The 18572-nt window shown below is 38.3% G+C and overlaps 1 protein-coding gene across 3 annotated transcripts in view; it reads right to left on the bottom strand.

The window, feature by feature from the left end:
- LOC114874915 (histone demethylase UTY) overlaps positions 1-18572 on the bottom strand; it is a 78245-nt gene that overhangs the window by 1596 nt on the left and 58077 nt on the right. For all 3 annotated transcript variants that reach the window (XM_029184647.2, XM_029184648.2, XM_029184649.2), the window contains 10 exons: positions 16612-16790; positions 13828-13956; positions 8563-8746; positions 7324-7539; positions 5617-5769; positions 3533-3719; positions 3160-3474; positions 1575-3020; positions 1240-1495; positions 146-483 (listed from right to left, as the gene is read on the bottom strand). In XM_029184647.2, coding sequence (XP_029040480.1) covers positions 146-483; positions 1240-1495; positions 1575-3020; positions 3160-3474; positions 3533-3719; positions 5617-5769; positions 7324-7539; positions 8563-8746; positions 13828-13956; positions 16612-16790 — 3403 coding nt within the window. The remainder of the gene's footprint in view (positions 1-145; positions 484-1239; positions 1496-1574; positions 3021-3159; positions 3475-3532; positions 3720-5616; positions 5770-7323; positions 7540-8562; positions 8747-13827; positions 13957-16611; positions 16791-18572) is intronic.

The following is an 18572-nucleotide window of genomic DNA, read 5'->3' as shown; positions in this document are numbered from 1 at the left end:
ATATTAAATTAGAAAATGTTATCGTTACTATGATAACTTTAGCTTAACACTGATGTACTGCATCCAAGTGCAGACTTATGTACGTTGAATAAATTTTCTTTCTTAAATACTACATGTAAATTTATAAAAATTAAAAATACTTTACCTCGCACTGGCCACAATAATGCGACGCTTCGTTCTTTCCTCGTCCGTGAAATCGAACTTCGACACCCTTACTTTTTACAAACTCTAATATTAAGCAGCACTGTCTCATTGTCCTTAACAGGCAATTTTTAATTAATTCAAACAGTCTGGGATCTGACACTTTGATATTCCGAGCTAAATTCCAGGAAAGGTGTACCATTGGTACTATGGATTTGAACGATTGTAACTTGTTCCATTCGTATCGTTCAATTGCCAGTTGGTACTGACGAGCGGTCAAAGGGCCTACGTTCCATGCTATGTTATTACACCAACCAACAGCTTGAACCCAATGTACACATCCTGAGAAAATAGTAACATTTATTTACAATGTATCAATAACTGTCATTATACAAGAATTCATTATACAGGGTGTCCCAGAAAGAGTGTTAGTCCTTTAAGGGGATGGTAGCTGGGGTGATTCTGAACAACATTTTTCTTTGCAAAATTGTAAGGTACGACCTTAGTCCCGAACGAATACTTTCGGCAACCTGCCGCCCCTGAGCCCGCGCGCTATGCGCGTTCTGATTGGCCAGTGTTTTTCCTTAATAATTCAAAAACGGAACTTCAAACAACAATTTTGCAAAGGAAAATGTTGTTCAGAATCACCCAAGCTACCATCTCCTTAAATAACTAACACTCTTTCTGGGACACCCTGTATATCTACTAACACCCGAGTTTTACACGAGAAATTCTGCTTCGACCAATCATACGTCAGGACTGGAAGTACGCGTGAACTGAGGTGGGATACGGCCAATCGGATTGCGTTATTCTCGCGGGACTTCTTGTGATTGGTAAACAGTACTTATGTATTATAGTATTCATTCGTCTAATGTATTTGGTAATTTCAAATAAATTATTGAATATTCTAAATTCTAAAGCTTTTATCAGATGATTATGTTAATTATTTTAACGCTTTTATTAAATAATTAGATTTATGATATTTGCTGCGGTTAAACTTGGACTCCAAAGTCAGTGCTTTTTCACTAGACGAACGGACATTGATTGATATAAATAATTTGTTCAGTGTCTGGTAATTATTATATGCAATTTACTTACCCGCATTAACCCAGACAAGATCGCCTGGTCTTTGTAAAAACCTATAGACCGGAATATTTTCCTCGTATAGGTCCTCTAAAGATGGCCACCAACTACCATGAAGGTAGTTGATATTATTACGTTCGCAAAGAGAACAAATTACACCCCAATATGCATCAGGTACTGCGAACCACTCGCAATCACCTGGCCCAATGTTGATATTAATGGAACAAAAATTATTATTCTCCTGATGACCAGGTGTTCTGCTGCCAGGTACCTGTACAAATAAATAAATAAATATTAGTTAATAAAATGAAAAGTGTGATACAGTTAATTAGAATCGTACGTAATAATACCTTCATGTACAGCTGAACAGTATTCATGCCTAAAATAACGTGACCAACATGGCTGAGCATATTTCCAGCGGATACGACTCTGGCAAACGCTGGTAATTTCATCAGTTCTTGAAGCTGCGGTTTCCATTTTCTTTCATCCGATAAATCTACATTGGTCCCAAACCGCAGCATTTTCGAGCCTGGTCGGCCGGCCAATCCGAAAGCATTTTTCTTCCTTCTGACAGCGCCGGTGCTGTCCTTCGAATCAGAATCGGACAGATTCGAGGTGTGTATACCTTGAGCTTTTTCTCTTTCCTCTTTCAAACTCTCTTGAAAGCTAGATGCTTGATACTGTGCGTACTTCGCGATGGTTGTATGACTTCTGTGACTGATACAGCCCCAAACTTTCCTGCCCATAACGGGATCCCAGTTTTCGTCGCTGGTTTGTTGCATTTGCGTCCTCACCTCGATACCATGGTCCGGATTCGCTTCGACCAGCGTTTTTGTCGAGAACAATCCAAGATCCAGCTTCAATGCAGCTGCCAGACCACGAATCACAGCTATCGGATGCTTCAAGCAAAATTCTTGAAGCTGTGGACTGAACGCGTCCTTCTTATTTTCTAAATAAACGCTAGGAGTCGGTGGTAGGAGTTGTTCCTTGGTTAGCCTCTGACTCGGAGGATCGGGTGGTGCCGGTGGTGGTGAACGATCGCTCAGTATCGAACAGTTTGGTACACCTTTCAACCCTTGACCTTTGCATGCCTCGATAATAGTCTTCGAATCCATCTCTATACTAAGTTCTTGCTCGGGCTGCGATTCGCATAAGCTCTCTAATTTCAAAACCGGCTCGACTCGAGCAATCGGTTCTATTTTATTTGTACTTGACGTCGCCTCGCACTTAACCGTCTCGACCGCCGTGGTAGGCGCCTTCGAATTACTCTTCTCGTACGTTTCGAGTTTCGTGGACGTGGACGATGGTTGACTATCCTCTACCTTCTCCAGTTTCACTTCCTTGATCTTCTCTGTACTTTCCTCGAGATTCGACGGTGAAAACGGACCGGAACTTAAAGTACCATTGTTCATAATGCTCGGCGCTTCTTCCTTTACGTCCAAATCCTCGGAGCCGAAATGTTTCAATAAATCTTCCGCCAAGGAGGTCGCGATGTCCTTTTGCGACAACAGTGCCTGTAACTCTTGATCCGTGACTCCTAGATCCTTGTTACCAGCAGAACCTTCTGGATAATTGCTCGTTGTTGATGATATCTGTGTATAACCCTGGGCGGTATACTGATTAGGCTGGTACTGGTTGTATTGGCCGGACGACAATTGTCTCTGAGGATAATTTGAATCAGAAGCAGACTTGTAAGGCATTCCTGGTGTTTGGCTGTTGCCAGTCGCTGCTGTATTGTAACCGACATTCGAGTCTGAGAATCCAGTTTGCAATGCAACGGTTCCACCTTGCTGTAGCTGTTAAAAAGAAGCGAAAACGATACCTTAGTTCCAATATTTGAATCTTTATCGTTGCCGAAATAAAAGTAACTCATGAGAATTTCAATGTCCAAGTAAATTATTATATAAAGAAAAAGAAAAGAGAAGGTTTAGGTACCGGTTGTTGAGGTATTCCATAGTTCTTTATTACACCAGCTTGTCCCAGTTGTGCGTGATTGTACCCAGTGGGATAACCAGGTTGTCCAGGCCTCAATCCCCTCTGCGCAGCTTGTTGTTGTTGCAATCTAATTTGTTGCTGATGTTGTTGCATGCATCTGTACTGTTGCTGCAACTGAACAAGCAGACCTTGCTGTTGAGGCGTTAAACTTCCATGATTCTGTTGAAGAAACTGTAGCATTTGTAGCTGCTGGGATGTAAGATAAAAGGGTGGTGGCCGCTGTTGCGAACCTGGAGAAATTGGCTCTTCTCCTTGCTGAAAATGTTGTTCGTTTCGTTAATTCAAGTCTCACGTGTCGAAGTAAAAGTACTACCTTAAATCTTTTTGTATTAAGGTTTTGTCCTTGTCCCTGGGGATACGGAGGTGGTGGCCCGGCAGGTGTAGTACCGTACTTGTAACCTGGACCTGTGGGTGGCTGCTGTTGTTGCTGCTGTCTGCTTGACATCTCAGCGCTGATGGGTAAGTTCCAAGCGTCTTCTATACACGGCAATTGCCGCCTCCTTGATTGAAAATAGAAATTATTATCTGTTAGTCAAGCTAACATCTAATAACATGTGTGTGTGTATATAGATATATTATTACAACTCATCATTTTGACTATATTTTATTGATAGTTTGCGTTTAATCAGACTATTTTTTATTTTTCCATAAAAATGATTATACGGGAGGAAAGGAAATGAAAATTACCTTTATCAATTATACATTTGTACAAAGAAGAAAATATAAGGTGATATAAAATAAGAATTTAATTTCTGCATTTAGACTGCGACCCAGCCAAGCTCTTATAATAAATTATTTGAAATTAAACCGATGATAAAAAATAAACACAGATATTACACAGTAGGTTAAGAGTTGATAAAATGTTGATTATTTATAGCAAAATCTTATAACGCATCGGTATAGTAAATGATTTTATTCTGTAAATGAAAAAGCTTATCTAATTAACTTAAACGACTTACGTAATTTGTTATCACAAACATGTTCATAACTGCTCTTACATTTTTATTTCTTCTAATTAAGAAATAAATGGTGCGTCCTTTTGGAAGAGCAATATTAATGAATGAAAAGTATTGTGAATGATAACATTGGAAACATTGGAACATTCAAAAGGATTGACTGTATTTACACCTGGAAAGCTCAAACAATATCGTACAATAAATATTACGATTAAAATTATTTAACAACTTAAAATTGTAAGCTTGTTTACTTATCTTATAAGAAAACCATAGGAAGAAGTGTTATGCATTGATTTCAACAAAAATTCATATATAAATGGTGAATTAAAATGTATTTGGTAGGATATATAAAGGTAACTTAATTTCACTTTAAAAAAAAAAGGAAGAACTGGGAGAAAAATAATAATAATGAAAAAAAAATACATGTTCATGAGTAACAAAGTTTAGTTACATAACAAAGCTCTTTTATTAGTATTACAGGACTGTTACTAATTAATTATAGCTTTATAAAAAAATGTAAAAATAGCTATTTAACATGCTGATTGTTGTGTTAGATTTAAGAAATCTAGTATCGTATGGCTGTTATCATATAAAACTGAGCTATATCTTAATTAGCTATAACATAAAAATGATAAAACTAACGATTATAACGCGTTCACTGCCAAACAGGTCTCATCAGTAATTTAAGTAAATACCACTTAAATTCTGATACTAGCAATTTGAAATAAATTGAGAAATTATAATTAGTATTACGTATAATTGTTTCTGTTATGGCAATCAACGTGTTAATTACCATTATATGAGTAACAGTTCTTACCGTTAAATTATTCAATTATCTATGTAGCCAGACAGGGCAGGTCAAATACTTTTCAATTCTCCATTTTATTCAGAAATTTTTGTTGAGAAACAATGCGTGAAAACTCTTAGACTACTTAATTGTATTCATTTATTTGTCACACAGTAATTAGTGAGCCAGAGAATATCTCGTGCACTTGAAATCACTGGGAAGCTTCCAAGTGTCATTTATTCTTTGTCCTTTCGAAATACTTATCAGCATCTGATCAATACTGACATCAATCACCCGTTTAGGTCCTCTGACGAAGCAGCAACGACGGCAATACGTTGAACCCTTCCAAAAGGAGTACACGTTAGAACCAGCAAACATCAAGTTTGCTATAAATCACCCAGGAACATTGGGAATCTCATCATATCATCCTCCAACAGAATCGGATAAAACAATACAATATATAGCTGGATCTTCGATCATGATGAAAATCATAGATACAGTAGACTTCCTCTTATCTCTCCCTGGCTCTCCCAAGAGTAAGACTTCTCAGTCAGAGTGTAAAATAAATTTGTATGAAAAGCAATGCTAATATTTTCAAAATATCAGTATAAGAAAGAGTCTACTGTAAATTGATTTGCTTTGAAACCAACTCACTTGGTAGCGACGGAAGGCATTGGTGCTTGGCTGAGGTGACTTTGCAAGAAGTTGATCCGTTGCTGAAGAGATGGGTTCATCGGGGTGTTACCACCGGACTTAGCACCGCCTAGACTCGCCAATGAGCCCGTGCAATTTGGCGTGTTATTACCCCTAAGGAAAAAAAGAGATCGTTGTTTACATTACTTGTTTCAGACTTCGTGGATAGGTGAGCTTTCGGTATTTATCTTTTCAATACCCCTTTTTTTTTTTTTTTGAACGCTAACCCATCTATATCGACTTACGTATTTCTCTCGTTCATCACACGTATTATGTGCTATGCATCATTGTATGAAGGCGGTTATTATGCAGCTTAAACGTATATAAGAGATACAGTGAATACATAAATACAGTGAGACATGAAAGAATCAGGGCCAATGTACTACTCGAACTGGGCTATACTTGTGAATGTGTTTCACGATTTTTATCAAAACTACTATATATTATCATCTCCAAACAGGGTCGGCCTTGGGCCTAGACAGACTAGCCGGCCATCTTGGACCCCACAACGTCCAGGGCCACCATAAGACGATTTTGCGTTTAAGAATGCAAGAAGAGTGATGTTTACTTGAATATTAATCGATGTAAATGGAAATCTAGATTAGTTATACAAGCTTCAATGTTAATTTTATAGATTTTATTTGAGGTACTTTTTTTTATGTCATATATGGGTTGGATTTAAGAAAATGGGGTACTCCCCGATCGAGCTGATTTTTTTGCCATAGACAGCCCTTGACCTGGCGATTCCAATTGTGGTCATCCTATCCCTTAACTCCCCCTCCCCACAGGGGTCAAAAGCTGGAATGGTCTAAAAAGTTTTTTACACCGATCATTTCCAAAAAAAACCCCACTAACCTAACCTATGAATTACTGAGTTTGAATTACTCGTAAGATCATTTTAGGTTAGGTTAGTTTTTTGGTTTGTTTGTTGGGGGGGATCGGTGCAAAAAAACACTTTTTGAACCATTTCAGTTTTTGACCCCTTGAGGGGTTGTTAAGAAATGGGAAGACCACCTTTGGAATCGCCAGGTCAAAGGCTATTTATGGCAAAAAAATCAGCTCGATCGGGGGGTACCCAATTTTCTTAAATTCAATCCATATATGTATCTAAAGGGGCCCTTTCTCCGAGCTCGCCTCGGACCCCCGAAATCTCAGGGCCGGCCCTGTCTCCAAGCAAAATAATCAGGTATAGTTTTAAATTAGACCAAAGCTGTTTTGAAGTTACAAAAGAACAAGTGTGCTACGATGGACAAATTGCCAACTAAATGCTGCTACTGAACGTGTAAGAAAACCAAACGATCAAAACTGCAGAGGACGTTATACTTTTTATAGTTATGAAATCATTCGGTGGTGCGTGAAGAGGAAAAGGATCGATAGCAGTGATCGATACGACGCTTCTATTTATTCAAATAGAGAAAAACAGTACATCAGTTGATACACATTATAAAAAACGGGTAGAGTGCATGAGAGGATGAAAATTTAGGAAAAACCTTTGGATTCTTATTTGGGAAATACTACATTATACAAAGTTTGCTAAGAAATCTTTTCTACGAACACAGAAGTTATACGATTGCGTTAGACGGAGACAGAGACACAGAGAAACGGTAATTCGTTCCATAGAACCCTGAAAGGTGTTTCAAGCTCCTTTCCACCGACGGATTACTTTACCTGGATGCGTTGACGTAACACGCTAGAGCGTCCTTTGGTTGACTAACGCTTTCGTACAAAATGCCCACATTAGTCCACGCGGCCGAGTGTGATTTGTCTAATTGTACGGCGCATATGTAGGCTTGCAAAGCGTCCATAGGTTGATTCTGTTGTTGGTACAACACTCCTATGCTGCACCAAGTGTCGGCATTGCCTTCGGATTTTTCCACGGAATTTCTGCAAATGAAAAAGCTGTTATCAGATTGACGCGGGCAATGATATCGCGGGCTCGAGAGGCACGACAGAAATCCCCCCTTAGAGCAGGGATGAGCAATCTCTTTTTACAAATTTAAAAATGTTGCGCGGGCCTTATGATGAAATTGGAGAAACTTCCGAAAGGCCCCATCACCCTAGGACAACCAAACTTCGGATTTATAGTAATTACGAGAAATCGAATAAGACCATTTTCAGAACTGACAAATAAACCGTTCTCGAGATATACAGGGTATTCTAAAAGTGCGGAAACCCCTTATTACCTCGATAAGAACGCATTTTCACGGGAAATGATTAACCTAACCTAGGTTAGTGTTAGGGTTAGGGTTAAGGTTAGGGTTATTCATTTTGCGTGGAAATGCGTTCTTATCAAGATAATAGGGGGTTTCCGCACTTTTAGAATACACTGTATATCTTGAGAACGGTTTATTTGCCAGTTCTGAAAATGGTCTCATTCGATTTCTCGTCACTCAATTACTATAAATCCGAAGTTTGGTTGTCCTGGGGTGATGGGGCCTTTCGGAAGTATACCCATGAAATTATCAAATTATCCCTTTATTAACAAAATAAAGTATAAAAAATTACAGAAATAAAACACTGATTAATAGAAATACTATTGAAACTGCCCGGCGTAACATTTCATACCGAGAGATTTCGATGCTTAATTTTTGGAAATGATGGCACCAGTGCCTATCTATGATCTCGGCATCATTTCCAATAATTAAACTAAGATGCCTAGGGTACAATGAGGTTGCAGGACACTGCAGGAATTTTTAAAAGTCAAAATGTAAAATCTTTGAAGGGCCGGACGAGAAAGTGTGGGGGGGGCTGCGGGTTGCTCATCCCTGCCTTAGAGTATTTAAGTCCTGGTGAAACGAAGAGTGTAACGACAACGTGTGGGCTGCATGCCAGTTAAGAGGCTTATACGTTTGATGTAAAAGAAATTTCGAGATTAAATGACGCTTATGGTGAGAGGGCAATAGTTACCTGTAAGCGATAAACGCATCATGAACTTTTCCAGAAGCAGCCAGACAACGTCCCAACAGGTAAAGGCTTTGGCCGCTCTTCGGTTCCGCTTCAATGGACTTTTGCAAACAGTGAATAGCGATCGCTTGCTTTTGCTGTCTCGTTATACCTAACACTGTACAGTCAACCACGTGATACATCCATCCTGAAACAATGAACGCGACAAATCACGGTTAAAGAAGATATTTCTTCCATCACCTGTTAATTGCTATGTCATCGTTGAATCACTGCCGTTTGCTGGAATTGTTTCATTTCACTGGGGAATACTTGAAACTTTTCATTGTCGGTTATAATCTTAAAGATTGCGTTGAAACGGAGAACGTAGGGAGGAAAGATGGATAGAAAGGAAGCCACGGGAGCAACGTTTCCCGTGGATTGATGCGAATCGAGGACGTGTTGCCTCAACACTAGACCAGTACCGAACTGAATAGATTTTCGCAGGTATAACCTAGGGTAGCCACTTTTACCCCACTCTCCCCCCATCCAGCCAGTCTCGAATTACAACCCTCTATAAACATAGGCGTAGAAACGAGCCGGGTACAGGCTCCATCTTAGAAAATAGTTGAAAAGTTTCTCTAGGAAACGGGAACAATCTCCTAGTTACATGTCTGTTGAAATAAGAAAAACATTGAAGAGGAAAATCGTCATTTTAACTTCGTCCCTTTTCAGCCGACGGTTTTATCAAATTTCCTCTGAATAGTGTACGGTGTAAAGGGTTGTCTATGAATCTAGGTATAAATAGGTTCAAGGTATGCGTGTACGTGCTGTCCTTAAAGGCAGCTGTTACAGCTGTAACGGTATACCTTTATTTCCAAGTTCCTTCCTCTTCGTCATTATATTCTGTGTGTACGGCTCTTATTTCCCAAAATTAAACTACACTAGTGGAATTAATTCTGGACACTTAAATTTCGCATTTATTCGAATTATTTATTATTATTAATTTATTATTAATTTTAGGGCGTCGCTTATATAAAAAGATTAGTAAAAAGACCATTTACAGCCATACTTTTAATATATAATAAAAATTACAATTTTAACATATCAAAGGAGGTAGAAAAAAATTAATATTTCGTTGATATTTCACATCATGCGACGTTTCGTGTTGCCAGGCGCAAAAAGAAAAATAACAACATAGTTTAGATTTTTTTAAATTAAAATTTTAAATCATTTACAAACGAAATCGTGTGAAAATATTAAGTGTAAATATTATAGATTAGAATAAAAATATTGCGGTATCAATTTAGCATAGCAGAATCTACATTTTCTGCACAAATATGAAATAAAGAATATTTGGTAAATGTCTGCAATTAGGGTCCCAACGAGAAGTCAATCCCGAATTAATTCCACGAGTGTATTTATGGAACCATTAACAGATACAAATTGATATTTTTATTTCCACGTTTATCCATCAAGATTCTTTTATTCCCTGTCATGAAATTTTGATCGGGGCAATTTTCGTGCCTTTGCGACTATTATCCACACACGTACACGCAGATGGTCGGTAAATTAAATACTTGCCGTGGGAAAACGCGAATTTCGTAACAAGTTGTTACACAATCGTAGAATGCGACGTTAAATGCACGGCGATTCTAAATGGAATTAAGTCGGTCGGTGTTCATAAACCAACCAACGAAATTAAAGCATATACCACTGTACTCTAATTGTAGCTAGCCATTCATTCGTTCATTCATTCGTTCGTTCATTCAAGTAACTTTTCGTACGAGCTCTTTTTTACAGGATAACGTTTCATTAGACATTACACAATACAGCTCGATTCTGTTTACTTTGTTTCATTTTTCGTTTGGAAAATAGTTTTGATTTTCACGTATGTATGCAATTGAAAAATTTTCCTTTCTTCCCACGACCAAGGAATTCTCGAAGCGTTTTCAATCGAGCCTCAGGGCAAAGTTCCATAAAACGCGGGCACAATGCTTTACGGACTGGCCCTGATGTTTACAAGGCAATTACACCGGCATAATAATCGTGGAACGACAATAAAATCGCACGAGTTCGTAGAAAATTGGCCAGGACCATGTTTCCTTTATGCTCGAAGATTATCCCTCGGATGAAATTTCTCCGGTTTACTCGCCGCTTATACCTGAACGGACGGAGTGGCGAGATTGTCGCAGCCAGGACAAAGTTATGAAGTAAACGAGGGTACGGAATTACGGAAGGGAAGTAAAAAAGGAACGCTGTATCGGACCGGTCCCGAGAGGTTGACACGCGAAAAGCAGTAAACAGGTTGTAAAAGAGTCTTGTACCGTTTCGGATCCGTACATGGGCGTGCGAAACTTTTAGGACAATTACCTTTTTTCCCTCCGTTTTCGTTTTCGTTTTACACCCTGAAGGGTCAACAGCAGTATAAAGGAACGTTTGTTTGGACTTTCACCTCAGCAAAAACTTGGAAGCGCATATTCTTCGTCGTTTAATGAAAAAATTATTTGATACGTCAATGAAAGGGTTGGGAAACGAAGTGTCCCAGCAGCCGGAACGTTTGCTCGTCGAGGGATTTACCAGGTGCAAGTAGGTCAGTGCGACGTGCGGCTTGACCTGTATAATCTTTCGACTCTACCTGCTGTGTCGCCTAGCGCTGTCTCATTAAACGCAAACCGAGCACCTTCCCAACATACGTTTCATATTTTAATTGATGAAATAATTTTCATCGATAACTGACACGTTAAATCGTATGCGGATCATCGATGACAATCGTCAATTTTAACTGAAAAAATTTAGTATATGTAGATTATTATATAGGTTTATGCAAAAATACAAAAAAAAATAATTAGTATGTAGGTTTTAATTTTTTAACCGACTTCGAAACAGAAGGTTACTCAATTTGATCAGTATACCTATATTATTATTATTATTATTATTAACATTATTATTATCATTTTTGAAACAGATGAATCAAATAAAAAACCAGTGCAAGACCAACGTATTTTAGTAAAAAAACGCATATAAGCATAAAATACAGTTACTCGCCTATAAAATATCTTTTTAGCAAGAATGAATCTCCAAAAAATTTAATTTTATTGTCACTCTGAACTTTCACGAACTTCTTCGGATGCGCCAAAACAATTCGTCAATATTGAAAAGCGCACGGATTTACTTTTTTTTTTTTTCATACTTCGTTTGAATGGACCAAGGTAATATGGCATAGAGCCAAAAGTAAAACTTTCACTACGATTGATACTTAAATAAGAAGTTAAAGACAGTGTTTCGTTTTTGAGACACTATGCATTTAAGGGTTAATAATTGAAAACTAAAGAAAGTCTTAAGTATTCTAAAGTGCAATAGCATCGATAAAATTGTAAGGTTGATCCAATGAAACGGGAACTGTAGAAAGTTACATAATCCTTGCGAAAGAAACATAGAGGCAATAGAGGAGAATGGTACCAGGAAGATCGTAAGACAAGGCTGGACGGAGGGAAAAAATAGTAAGGAAGAAGGGGTGATGGAAAGAGAAAGTAGATGGTAAAAAGGGGTGAGAAGAAAATTGGAGAGTAAAATCGAAGAAGAACAAAGAGAGAGAGAGGGGGGAGTGGGAAAGGAGAGAAAATAGGAAGGGTAGAAGAGTTGCCACAATCTCGTCTCCTTATCGAATCTGATCCCACCCCTTTTTCTCTCTCTCCTACCCCTTTCTTCTCTCGCTCGAATACGCACACTCTCCCTGGCTAACTCTCCCTCCTGCTCTGCGCCCCATCTCATCGCCAGGCCACCTCAACCCGGAATAAATCAATACACGTGTCTGCTACTTGCTTGTACACTCGGTCCGAGCCTTAAGCCGAATCCTAGGAGGCGAATGCTCGCGACGACGCGACGCGATGAAAACAATTTCAAAAGGGGTTGCCGGTTTAATTAACCCCCGTGTACAACGGATCGAGCCCGTGCGTATCTGACCCGGGAACATTGCCAACGCGTTATCGCGGCTAAATAAAAGATCTGCTTACCGATTGTGCCCGCGATTGTTCAATTACCGAGACTGGGACGTACACCAGAGAACGGACACCGCAACGCCGAGGATCAAGAATTTTTAATAACCGCAATTTTTCCCATTCGTGGCTCGACGTGCAGTTGGTCAGGTTTGGTTTGGAAAATCGTAAAAATTAACGTTCAAACGATAACGCCCGCGCTAGAGAGAGGATTGGTTTTCGACATTTTTCATAGGGTTATATGCTTGGATTAATTGAAAAATATGATTTTATCCCTTTATTGCATTCCATTCCCAATTGGGAACTTAAATTTCAAATGTTGAACGCCATGAGGGTCGCCGTTGACCGACATCGCAAATTACACATCTCTGAATAGTAAAAGGAAACGACAGAAAAACATTATTTTAAGTAATATTGTTATGGTACAATGGTAAAATGGTAAATAGAGAGCTTAAAATTTGAAATTTGAAAATTAAGTATTTCTGTTTTCAACAAGCTAAAGTCAACTAGAGCGAAATTCGCTCTAGAGCCAACCCTTTTTCAGGCATTTCCGGTCAACCTGCAAGTGGCAAAAAAATAATTTTCGGCCATTCGTTGAGACTTTGACCCACTAAACACAATGGCGCAAGAATTTTTTCGATAACTCGTACCGTTTGGCCTGTATAAAAGTGAGAGAAAGTCTAAATGCTATAGCTCCCTTATCAAGATTTTCAATTGGCTAATAATTAGAGCTTCGAGACGTCCTATAACAAATGACCATTTTCACCGTGGCGTTCAACGTATTAAGTAGACAATACTGAAGACTCTGAACATGTTGGTTCCAAGTGGAAACATTATGAATAAAACAATGTAAAGAACCGCGACGAAGTTTGGATGTACAAACTGATTACATTGCACACTGGCCTCTGTGGACTGAGAATAGGCAAAGGTGTAAGGTAATAGGATGCAAGGGCAAATCAGGAGTTATGTGCGAGAAATGTCACATGCATTTGTGTTTCTATGTTAAAAAAATTGTTTACGTGATGTTCATGCAAAGTAAGTGATAAATACACGGAGATTTTTTTTTTGTACCTGCATATGTATAAAGTTCCCACACAGGAACAGTCATAAAATGCAATAAATAACATTTTCTAATAAAATTTTATTATTTATTTCATGACCACACTGATTTTTAAATAGACTAACACCCATATATATTTTTTCCAATTCGTCATAAAAATCCATGCAATAGAGTGTTAAGTAACTAAAGTATCAGAGAAATTTGCTAGGGCAGACAAAAATGAATTGAACTTACCTAATTGACGGCAAATGTCAGCCTTTAAATGAGAAGGTAGTGCCTTTTCTTTCAGCAACGCTTCGTAATGATCCCTTGCTAAACGATATTTCCCTTGGACTTCGTACAAATGGGCTATATGAAATTTTACTGAAACACGCAACACGAGACAAGTATTTTAATATCATAGCTATAACAAACTACAACGGACAAACAATTTTAGTGGAGGGGGAGAGAGGGTTTCGTCTCCCTGGACGCCGTTAGTTCGGTCCGGGGACCGCTAGGTGGCGGCGAGATGGTCGGTGATCAGCGTTCTCGCTAGCGGTCGCCTGGCAATGCATTTCCAATATAATAGGAGTTCCGAATTGCGGTATGATAGGTGTCTGGGGCAGGGATAGTCTGTTTTCTGCCCAATTGTAAAGTCTGACAGACGATCCCGAGACGAAAACGCCTTTTTCTCTCCTCTCCTACATTATCAAGATACTAAAGGTACGGGCTCGAGTTATCTGGAGAAAATTAGAGTGAGTGCCCTTACTTTCGAGTACCAGCACATCTTTACTAATAAGGTATAAACAATTTTTTTAATCTCTCTATGAGACAATTATGGTTGCGCCATTGGCATGGGGAAAAAGTTTTGTATCAGGTTGACGAATTTCGCACCATAAAATATTTGACATAATTTGATAAAAACAGTGTAAAATGGTGTACACTTATAGCATATCAATTTGCAATTCAAGGTTTGATGCAAATAACTGAGGTAGGTGTGCAGAATTTAGACATTTTTAAAATAAGATTTCTTCTCCCCTCTCCTACATTATGTAAAACAAAATTTATATCAAAATTTCTTCCTGACCAGTGGACCAATGAACCGAATTTAGAATCTTTCAGGGCTGCTTTATATTTTACAAGACACAAAATGATTTCCTCGGATGACGAATGATGATTCACAGTGTCCGGAATGATTTAATCATTCGATGGAATAATTAAATAGTGATTCACGAATTTTCGATTAAATTTAAATTTTTAAATTCCGCATTGTACATTTGAAATTGAAAGCTACACTTTTATCGGAAAATTTATGCAAATACAAGGTACATTAACGGGAGAAAGACGCGCAGCATTCAGCGCGTATTGAATAGCGAGTCGCGTTGCTATAATCAGTAACGCGTTCGCAATCTGTGCGAGCGAAATTTTATCGTCATATCATGTCTCGTATCTAAAAGTGTATTTTTATTTCCTGTGCTAAATCCAGACTTTAAACAGCACAACAGACAGAGTCGTTTTCCGGTTGCGAGTACCGGCGGCGTGACTCATTCTGAGCTTCTCGGTACATAATCCAAAGTGACGCGGGTAAAACGGTCAAATAAATTCGAAATTCCCGACACGGTAATAGGGATCCCCGTTTTTAATATTACATACTTATTAAAACAGAATTAAAACAGAATTGCCTCATTTAAAATTGGACCAAATGACTTGAGGCTTTTTGAGAAGCTATACAAATTAATTTACTATGTACTTTTGCTGTTTTAAAAAATTACAATTTGACGAAATGGTGAAAAAAAAATAGTGAAAGGTAATTTTTCAACTTTTTTGCGAGTCTATAATGAAAATTTAAAATATGTCTTTCGTAGATTCAAATAAGTTAGGTGCATGCTGAAAATTTTATCGAGAAAATTAATAAAAATTAATAAACTTGAAATTCCTAAAATGAAAAAAATTAATTAATCTAGAAATTACAAGTAATAAAAATTCCCAAAAACGTGACTTTTTCGCCTAAAAACGTGACTAATTATGTTTTTAGTTAGATGAAAAAAATCGCGATTTTTGGAAATTTTAATTACTTGTAATTTCTAAGTGCATGGACTAATCTCGGTGAAATTTTCCGCATACACATAGTATACTTAAATTTACAAATGTCATATTTTAAATTTTCATTGCAGGGTTAAATAAAAAAGGTAAAACATTGCCTTTTACTATTTTTTTCCCGATTTCTTAGTAAATTAATTTATATAGCTTCCCGGGAAACCTCAAGTCTTTTGGTCCAATTTTAAATGAAGTATTCTGTTTTACCATTTCCTTTTTTTTTCTTTTTTCTTTTGAAATATTAAAATTTGAAGGGAAAGAACAATTGGCAGAGCATTATCCTGTGGGGTGTAACGCGAACGATCAGTGATCCTCCCCATAGCAGTCGGCGTGTTTATGGTGGCGTTTATCGTTCCCTTAAATACCGTATAACACGTGATACGAGTTATCGCATTCACACGTGACACGACATTTGCTGTATCACGTTAGAAAAAGGGGTCAAGTTCGCGAAAGAAAGTGAGCAAAGGAGGAGATCGGGGGCCGAGATGTCAAGACGTGGTCGCGCAGCTATGTAATAGGGGCTACTCACGCGGCGGAAGTATCGATTTCAACGTGGCTCGCTAAATAATTCATTAAAAGTGCACACGCAAAACCAACGGGATTATTTTCTCTGCCTGTTACGTGCCAACTTTTCACTTGCCATCGTTTTTTCTCCCTTTTCAAAACCCATCGTATTTAACATCCATTAAATGTATTTCAATACCTTCATGTTACTTCTTGTATACCAACTAATTTGTTTCCATTGAAAACAAAGCTAATTAAAATCTCTGCGATATTTAACGAGGAAAAGAAAGTGAGTGGAACGACGCGACGCGACATGTGGTATGGGAGTAAAATTTCCATGTAAAAATTGTTCACGGTTGACAGCTGTTCGCTTTATTTCTTTCATCTTTTTTCCCTTTGCCGAACAGTACCGTTGTGTAGGCGAAAAGTGAGACTCACTTTCGAGTTTGGAGAAGGAGGCAGGTGTGGTGGCATCGATCAAGGCGAGTGTCAGGTGCTTCAAGGCGGCATCAAAATCAGCATGGACCTTCAGCATCAAGCCGAGTCGTAGGTGAACCTCGCAGGCCCGTGGAAATCCTGGTTCCACCCATAGCACCTGCTGAAATGCTTTCACGGCCCTGAAATCCAGCAAAATTACGGCATATCGTTAGATTACATTCGTCGTGTATTCGTGATTACAAGATGTCGACAAATAATCGAAACAATTCGCGGTAAATAATTTATCGCCAGCTGTCCGGAGGGACGCGTTTCCTTTTCGGGTCGACGAACGACCACGATCGGCTCTTCGAATAGGTACTGACTATGTATTCGAATATTGTCAGTCACGACATCAGACACGTCATGCGAATAATAACCGTTTCGTGGCAGTCGATTTTGTTTGGACGTCGCTTCTCTATTATTTAGGAGACACTCGACGAACCATTTGGATATTTAGAATGTAATTGAATAGTTGGATGTTAACACGTTGTTTGCGGGAGACGTTTAACTCTTTAGGGTTAGGTGGGTTAAAAACTGTCCCACCTTTTGCTTAGGTTTTTATGCATCGTGGGATATGTTTTAACCCACCTAGAAAAGTTGAAGTTACTCGGGATACGTTTCCGAATGGCCCCACCAAAATTGAAAACTCAAGATCTTATTTTAATCTAAACTTATTATTAATTAATCTTAAGAAATGGCGAAAGAAGTGGCTATGTGAACCTGGCACCTAACTTTGAAAAAACTAATTATTTTTTACGGAAAATGATAGTATTTTGTTTGTAGTTGATTGTAGGGATAAGTTTCCGAAGATCCCACCCCAATTGAGAACTCAGGTTCGGTATATAACCTAAATTGACTACCAGAAACCCATTAAAATTGGTTTCTGAGCTAGATGTCTTACCGTTTTTGAGATATCGTTATAAGAGATTTTTGTACAACTTTGGGATTACGCATGTGCATTCGATACTGCGCATGCGCTATTCAATACTGCGCATGCGCTATTCGATACTGAGCATGCGCTATTCAATACTGCGCATACACAGAACCTAACCTTATCACGACATCTCAAAAGCGGTAAGACATCCAGCTCTGAAACCAAGTTTAATCGGTTTCTTGTAGTCAATTTAGATTATATACGGAATCTGAGTTCTGAATTTTTAGTGGGGCCATTCGGAAACACAGCCGTTACTCGTAGTCATATAGTTTAAATAAATGTTTTTTCCCATTTAAAAAAAAAAGTTTCTGTGCAAACAGGGTTTTTATTTTCTTTAAAATCGCGTGACGCTTAAAAAGAGTTGTGCCGTAAAAATTAGGCACCAGCCGTTGTGAGACATGATCAATAATTCCGACGTTATGGCTATTTTACGTGAAACCATAATTTCGCGCACGAATCTGAAAAAATTGCCCGCATTACAGGGTGGATTGAGGAAAAAAAACCGCCCGAAAACAATGTTGTTAAGAGGAGAAAAGATTCGATCACGGTCGTGTAATTAATACGTGGCAGAGCTTAAGATTCCTTCAAGGTCCGCGCCGTTGAAAATTCGAACCGCCCTGGGTGCAGGGTGGCTCGTCGACAAAAATAACGTTCGCTAAAAAGGAACAGGTTTTGCGCGATCTCGTTACGCTGAAGCGAAAGCTTCAAGAATCGTGTGTCGAATAATTACACTGCTGGAATTAATTCTGGACACTTTGTATAAAAATATTCTTTATTTCATATTTGTGCAGAAAATGTGTATTCTGCTATGCTAAATTGATACCGTAATATTTTTATTATAATACATGATTCGGTTTGTAAATGTTTTAAAATTTTTATTTAAAAAAATCTAAACTGAGTTGTTATTTTTGTTTTTACTCCTGGCAACACGAAACGTATCCAACGAAATATTAATTTCTTTCTACCTCCTTTGATGTGTTGAAATTGT

This window comes from Osmia bicornis, chromosome 6 (assembly GCF_907164935.1).
Source record: "Osmia bicornis bicornis chromosome 6, iOsmBic2.1, whole genome shotgun sequence".
Taxonomy (NCBI): domain Eukaryota; kingdom Metazoa; phylum Arthropoda; class Insecta; order Hymenoptera; family Megachilidae; genus Osmia; species Osmia bicornis.
Note: the sequence above shows the minus strand (reverse complement) of the source record. Positions and strands in the feature narration are given on the sequence as shown.